Consider the following 8,133-nt stretch of genomic DNA (forward strand, 5'->3'; position numbering starts at 1 on the left):
ATCAACAGCCTCAACAGGAGAATGATCACAATGAAGTGAAGTAGGGGGAAAAGGAAAGAGAACGAAGAAAGCACCTGTATTTGGAGCCTTAGACGAAGCTGTGGAGAGAAAAGGAGCGGAACCCAGTAACCAATATCCAGTCTCTATGATCCAACACCAGTAAAATGATTGAATTATCATAATGTCCTTTCCCTCACACTCACATGTACACAGAAAAGAAAGCTTCTCCAGTGGTGCTAAGTCTTTCTGTTCCTCCAAAATTCTTCGATAGAAACTCCTCCAACTATACTAATTACTGTCCTGATTCTTGAGAATCATCCTTGGCAGGAGGGTGCTGTTGCTGCGGTTGCGGCTGTGGCTGCTGCTGTTGCTGTTGTTGCTGGTGCTGGTTCATGGGACCAGCCCCACCTCTGCTCTGTCCCATCTGGTGGTAAAACTGGCTCAAGGCTTGAGGATTCAAAACCCCTATATGCCCATCTTGAGAAAGTCCAAGCTCCAACCCCGGAAGCTGCTGGGCGTTCCCACCCAGAATTGAGCCAAAATTCATTGGACCCAGATTAGAACCCGGCAGTTCAAAGCCATGGAACCCAATCCTAGGCATGAAATTCGAAGTATCACTGGGTAAATTCGAAGTGGATGGACTCGAAGAAGGAACAAAACCTGCACCAAAGCTGCTGACAGAGGGCCATAGCCCTGTGGCTACAGAGGATCTGCCTAAATTACCCCCAACCAAAGTCCAATTGGTCCTACTTCCGGACCCAACTCCACCTGGTCCCAACTCGTCGATCCTCTGCTGCAAACCTGCTGAAACAGAGCTTCCCTGCTGAGAAACAGAGCCCCCAACAGCAGCTAGGGCTGAGGCCGGAATCGTTCCTGTACCAGTGGCGGCGACGATCGATGGTTCTGCTTGCTGCAACAGCCACTGTATGGTTTCTCCATCAGATTTGTGACCCAATTCTCTCGTCAACTGAAAAATCCTAGCTGCACACAGAGCTGGCATCCTTATCCTTCTCCCTCTCCCATCCACTTTCGTATGCCTATCCTTGTTTGAGCTTCTCTTGGGCGCTAACTGCTTCTTCCCCTCCTCTTTTTCTGCAATCACAATCTGAAAATCCTTGATTTCTGCCGGTTTGTTATCGCCCATGTCTGGCTGCGGGAGACTCAAGAACTTTGGTACCTCTGAAGGCTGCTGCTGCTGCTGCTTCGAGCCCTTGGGATCCATGTCGATAAGGGGAAAAAAAGGTGTTTCTTTGATTGGAATCAAGGTGACCTGTTCTACCCAAAAAAAATAAAAATAAAAAATTTATACCAAAAAAAGGAAAAACAACATGACCTGAAGAGGCCTCTGGTCTACCCTAGATGGGTTTTCACTGTTTACGGAAAGCACTCGATTTCGTGTTCCAGGAAAGGAAGAAAAACAGACGAAACTGCAGAAGCACAGGTACCCACAAGCCACAACACCACCTATCAAGAATTCAAGATTTACTATGGAAATTTGGCGTCTTTCTTTCTCTATCTCAAGTCAAATCCTCTATTTAGAATTTCACAGTGGTGTGACTTTGACTACCCTGATTTGATACCCTATTGTTTAACCGCCAATTTCACCACTTCACTTCGATGGATTCCATCTTCATTCATTATTTCTCTCCCTCCACTACACGCTGTTATTGGAACAACAATCAACACTGTAAAGATACCTTCTAAGGGACTCAAACAGCACACGTGGCGCCTGTGTTAAGGACCACCTGTTTGTCAATGGATGGATAGTGAAATTGCTTGTGTATCACACCACTGCTCCAGCCCTGAGTCTCCAGATTCATCCTCTGGAAATGGAAAAAAAAAATAGGGAAGAAAGAAGAAAACTAATGACATCAACTACCACATGAGGCTGCAGCAGGGGAAATGAATTCTATACTCAGGCTGTGGAAAATTATAAAATCTTCTTTTTTTCTTCTTCTCCAGTTGAAGCTCTGCACTCAGGTCTTTGATGGTGTTGGGTATTTGAAGACAAGGCTCTGACAGTTCATAGGTCAATTTTACTACTATAAATAAGAAAACATGAGGGCCATTTTGTGCTCTTTTTAGGTGTGAGTATTAATTTTCATTATCAATTAAGAAAGAAAAGAAAAGCAAAAGATGGAGGGGAAGAATTGATTGATTTTGATTATAATTGATTGTGATCAACCTCAATTTAGATGTTTCAGCTGTTTTAAGGTAGTTCATTGTAAGGTTTTTAAAAGTAAATTGTCAGGGTTTTTAAGAGTTATTGGTTGTTTAAATTCAGAATTATTTTAAATTTGAAAAAGAAAAAGAAAAAAAACCAGATTCAGTTCATGCCTGAATTAAAATCAACTAAACAATAATTACTCATATTATAAACCAATACATCGGACTAGGACTCTTCCAGTTCAGTTGACGCATACCTGAATTACATTTTCATACCATGAGACATTGGTCTCTGTTAATTAAGCCAACTTAAACCCTTTTAGAATTATTTTAAATTTGAAAAAAAAAATCATATTCAATTCGTACTTGAATTAAAATCAACTTAACAATAGTTACTCGTATTATAAAACAATACATTGAAGTCGGACTTCTCCAAATCAGTTGACACATACCTTAATTGCATTTTCATACTATGAGACATTGGTCCCCGTTAACTAAGCTAACCTAAACCACTTCCCCACCCCCACAATTTTTTAAGTTTCCCCCCTTTGCTCCTATGTTTTGAAAATTTATCTCTAGTCTTCTTTCCATGTGTAAAATATGAGCATTTTACCTTCACTTAATTTTTTGAAATTTCCTCTATTTTCTGCTTGACTGTTTGAAAATTTTCCCTCTAGTCCTCTTTCTACGTGTCGACCAGCTTCAAGTATGACAGAGGACTTTCTATCTGCATCGAAAATAATTACACAATCCGGTTATTGGTTCAACCCAAAATTGATCTTCTTGTTTCTCGAACGGATTTCTTCGGACTAGAATAATTGGTCAAAACCCCCCGATCCTCCATTTGAGAATCATTGATACAGCCGATTCTTGTCGCCATTTGTTCTATTATCTCATCGAATAACGAATTGGTATTTACAAAGAAGGAACGACCTTTTTGGCGAATGGGATATCCTATAAAATTACAAGTGTATTGTAAACAAATCAATGTCTTATCTGAATCGAGAATCAGTAGTTTTCTCTCTTATTGGAGTAAATTTTTAATGGTAATAACAATGGATATGAAAAAAAAAAATTTGTTGTATTCTATATGAAATATCAATACGTAATCCCTAATGTTAAATCCTGACTCTACTCCTCCCTGAGGTTATAATGGTCATGATGACATTACTAATATTTATTGTAATTGTGCTCACCCACTAATTTTATTTATAAATTATCCCTGATAAATAAATAAGAAATTCTATACCTCCCCAAGGATTCCAGCTGCGGCCTTTGTTTATGATGTAAGCAGGTTGAAAATACAATGAAATAAAACTTAAAATACTTATTAAAAGTATCTTATAAAAAATATATACATATATGAAATACAAAGTTCGATGGTGATGTCCATCATCTGATGTACAAAAATCGCATACAATAATTCATATGACTAATAATTAAATATTCTCCTTTGACTATTTCATATTCTACCCAATGGAGCCTAAAAGAAGGAATTTGACAATAATATCCATATGAGTGACATGGGTTCTTTCATATTCTATCACACAAACCCACCTACATTTGCAGGGTTCAGCTTTTCACCTGACCTAAAACTAACCATGTAATGCTTTGCTGTACCTATTGACAAATTTATTATTTAGACTTCACTAGAATTTGTCTTTTGCGATTTTAGTGTGCCAACTGTTGAGATCTTGATCTCGAACTCTGAGCGTCCATTTTTCAAAAGTACGAAAACAAACATATTTTTCAAAAATTTATAGATCTTCGACCGTTCGCTGCAGGATCCAAGCAATTTCCGAGTTTGTATTTACTTTTTTTTTCTGTGTAGTTCTCTAAATTTGCTCTCATGGTAAATGTTTTTAGGTAGAACCCATGGAATTTTGGGGGGTGGAAAGTAAAAGGATTGGTCAAAATATTTAATCTAGATGCTCCAATATTCCACTTTCCCTCTTTCGACTTTATGGTAAAGAAGGGATTGTTTTCTTCTGCAAGCAACTCAAAGTTGCACCAATAATGGAGAATGGCCAGTTGGTGTGATTATTGTACCCGCTTTACCTATCAAGATTATTGTATCCTCTTCCCCTATCAAAAAATGACGATAACAACCATAGCTTTAACATGAAAAGATAAACATAAATGGGGAGAGATTTTTCTTTTTCATTGAAAACAAGGTGATATATATTATAATAATAATAATAAAAATTCCCTATACTTCTTCACGAGCAAATCGTGTTTGGGATCCGATTGCAGCTTATGGACAACCAAAGAGTCTAAATGGATAAGAACTTGATTGATGTTCTATAAGCAAGTTCTCGCATCGCTGCATTAGCTAGCGTATATAACTCTCCCTGCAACTGCAAAGATCACGGCTGGTCTGACCCGCAACCTCCTCTATCTTTATGGTCAGATCCATCAGTATTCACAGCTAACCAGCCATCTTTATGATGAATGGTGGTATATACCTCAGCTTGGAAGAAAAGAAAGGAAGAAAGAAAAAAAGATTGTTAAGGAGTGGGGCTTTCAATCCAAAAGAAATTATGTTTCTCCTTTTTTCTCACCTTGTTTGCTAAGGCAACTAAGTGGAAAAAGAGAGAATGATACACAATCTTCCAAATCCCATATAGTTTAAATGATCAGGGTCCAGATGTTGACATGGGTTTTTGTCCATTAATTCATCTTTTTAGGATTTTGAGCTAAGCTAGCTTTAACTTGTGTGGAAGAGTAGATGGATAGATATTGTTATATTGAGTTGGGGAAGGTATGGATTAATATGGATAGATAATAATAGCAGGTGTGGTGTGATTATTTGTGTGTTGATGCTTCCATTGCTTGTCATATGTGTTTCCCACCTTAGAGGCATGGAGGGTCCTACTCTTTTGAAAGTTCAGTAACCATTTTTGACATATCAGCTACAATTCAAAAAAAGATCTCTTTGCTTTAAATATTCTAAACCTACGGTTTTCACTGAAGATATCTCCTCACAAATCACTAGAGAGTGGCATAACCCAAGATCAATCAATGTTGATTTCCTTGCTCTATCTCTTAATCATCATTTGCTCTTCTAAGCCCGGCCCTATCTCTTTACAAAAGCTTTGCTTTGCTCGTTTTCTCAAGTGAGAAGGAAAATCAAGATTGAAGAGTATGCCAAAAATTGATGAAACAATGTTGAATAGTTGGGTTCTATTAGACACGTAACATATCATCGGACTTTAATTTGCAGTCATCGTTCTCGATGGATGGCTCTCACTGATAGAATAAAATATAGAGAACTAAAAGTCATTGAATACAGTTTTATTACGAATAAGATGCACACACGCATGTGACTAATTGGATCTGATTCTTACCGGGTAATCACCCGAATATATGGTTGAGACTTATCCCGGTCAAGCCTGACTAATATGGAATGCTCCATTCATGCTAAGACAAAGAAATAAATACCAACATAAACAGAAGATCCACCCCAATAACAGCTGAGCGGGCAAGTGCTCGGTACCCCGATGGTTCCAAGAAAGTTAATCCACACACTATTTAACAAGGTCTCAATCCTTAGGTAAAGACACGAACAATTTATGGTTAATCCTTGAGCAGTACTCGCTCGGGGCATTAATCTCATCCCCGACTGACTTAGCAATCGGAGGCGGTTGTCCGACATCCAAGCCGATCCATGTCTAACTTCTTTTACAGGTCTAATCTTCTTTATGGTTGGGACCTCAATCGGAAGTCAATTCACTAAAGTCGAGACTAGAATTAGATTTGAGACCTAACAAGTTTTGTAATGAAATATAGATTTAGACATTCAATAATGAGATGTGAACCCAAAATGAAAGTATTGAAACTCTAAGAATCCAAACATACCATTCGCACTCCCCCTTATTTATGGATTTATGGATGAGTTCCTGTTAAGTGTTAACAACATTTTTGTATGTGGTGATTGTTAGGATCATGGGTTTGGTCCCTTATGGATAAGATGGATATGGACGTCACGGTTATCCACATGTCTTGTCTTTGTGTATTATTATTTTTTGTTTTAGTTAGGAATATCTCGTCTTTGTGTTTCTTTCTCTCTTTATTGGACAAGTGTCCCGATTCAAGGAACGGACCGTTTTGAATATGATTTAATAGTTTCAATTCATCATTTATGTCCGATATATAGCTGCCATTAAACCGGTCCACACGTTCCTTCCGACAATTGAACGGACAAGATGAAAAACAACACCAGTGACGAGACAGAGAGGATTTATTTATTTATTTATTTATTTGGAGTCTAGAATGTGACTTATTCCTCTTTCTGATTGCTAATTTGCCAATTTCAAAGTCGGACTCGGCGACTCGGGATGACTGAGTCACTGCCCCTCAACACTTGTAAGTTTTACTTATCAAACCTTTGTTAAATACTGATTAACCAGTGCAATTTCCCAATAGATAATAGACATGTGTACAATATCATAAAAGCCCCTCCCCATCTTCCTTGCTAGTAGTGCCTGGTGGATCTATTTCAAGTCCATGGTTGTAGTAGTTAGTATGGCCCAATGGGCCGTTTTATTGGATTTTTATTTGCAGTAGTCTGTTGTCTGCAGCAGTTGAGGGCCAAGATTTTGTCACGTGTTTAAGTAAATATTTAACTGTCTTAAATCAACAAATTGGGATATAGATGTAAATAAAACTTTTTTTTTACATTTAAAATATTTATATTTACAAAATAGGTTTATTATTTTCTAAATTTACAAACAGATTCCTGAATTTACTCAACTGAATCAACGATTCTCCTTACTACTGCTCCTAATTCTAACGCATCTAACCTATTTGCTGGATCTAATACATCTAGCCTATATCCCACTTTTCATTGTGCTTTTGATTCATCGACATGCTATTTCTAAATGTTTTGGCTGAGTAAACACTATGGACCAACTTCCTCACCGGTAGAGTTTGCAAAGGTACAAATAGTCCGATCTAGCCAGTGAGCAGAAATGCTAATCACAAAAATAGCTCATCAGTCTTGCTCTTCTGTGAAGTCCCTATCATCTGTGCATGTCGCCTTTTCACCATAGTTGGTTGTATAGAATCGAACTCCTTAAGAACGAGCTTCAACTTACAAAAAAATGAGAGAGACTTCCGGGGAGGGAGGGATAGAGAGGAATGGATGTTGAAATATCTGTTCAAAATCATGGGGTTTACAAATGAAAATTTTAAAAATTAAAAGGTCTTTATTGTGATTTAAATATTTTGTATTTACAGTTATATCCCGCATCTTGATTTATAACCGTTAGATACAATTTTTTACACGTGACATGATCTTGGCTTGCTGTCACAAATAACCCCAATGTTGGGCATTATCGGTATTTGGTTTTATTTTCTATTGGACCTTCATGCCCCATCTATACTCCAATTCAAGCATCTGTGTAGTCCCAACACCGGCAGGGTTGAGAAATTTGCTTAGAAAATAATTTAAGAAAATTTTTAAGCGCCACTCATGAGTTACCCACTAATATTATTAGCACATTTTGAGTTATTCAATTTATCAAATAGACCTTCTTTTACTAACATGGTTAGTCTTAATTTAATTTTAACTTATCCATTTAAAATATTACCTCGACATCTTAAGTTTAAAAACACTATATACTGTACATATTTCTCAAAATTTTTGAGGATATAATGATATATGATTGAAAAAGGAAGATAAGAAGATAAAAAGAAAAAGAGTTTTTCATTCAAGGGTATTTTGTCATTTTGAAATATCTAATTGCTTACGTCAGCATTTGATTGTGGTTTCTTAACGGCAAAGGATGTTTTTGTTATATTTTTACCCTACGTGGGGTCGTCTTATTGATAAATTGAATGATTAAGGAGGTGAGATTAAATTTAAGAGGTAGCCAGCAGCGACCTCAGGGGTGGCGCCGAAAAATTCTCAGTAATTTAAAATGAATTGTTGTAAATATGAAAAATGCAAGCCGTCTGTCATTTTCA

The 8,133-nt window shown here is 37.3% G+C and overlaps 1 protein-coding gene across 1 annotated transcript; it reads right to left on the minus strand.

Annotated features, from left to right (window-relative positions):
- Positions 1 to 243: 243 nt before the first annotated feature.
- On the minus strand, positions 244 to 2,035 carry LOC149006280 (transcription factor TCP20-like). The gene has a single exon (XM_089166507.1). The coding sequence runs from the start codon at positions 1,220 to 1,222 to the stop codon at positions 293 to 295; it is 930 nt and encodes a 309-aa protein (XP_089022633.1). The 5' UTR covers positions 1,223 to 2,035; the 3' UTR covers positions 244 to 292.
- Positions 2,036 to 8,133: the final 6,098 nt, after the last annotated feature.

Source organism: Hakea prostrata, chromosome 8, assembly GCF_041222555.1.
Source record: "Hakea prostrata isolate BN-2017 chromosome 8, UWA_Hpros_2, whole genome shotgun sequence".
NCBI lineage: Eukaryota > Viridiplantae > Streptophyta > Magnoliopsida > Proteales > Proteaceae > Hakea > Hakea prostrata.

Bases quoted from the DNA above. Each gene is read 5' to 3' on its own strand.
- LOC149006280 (XM_089166507.1), bottom strand. From the start codon at position 1,222: ATGGATCCCAAGGGCTCGAAGCAGCAGCAGCAGCAGCCTTCAGAGGTA.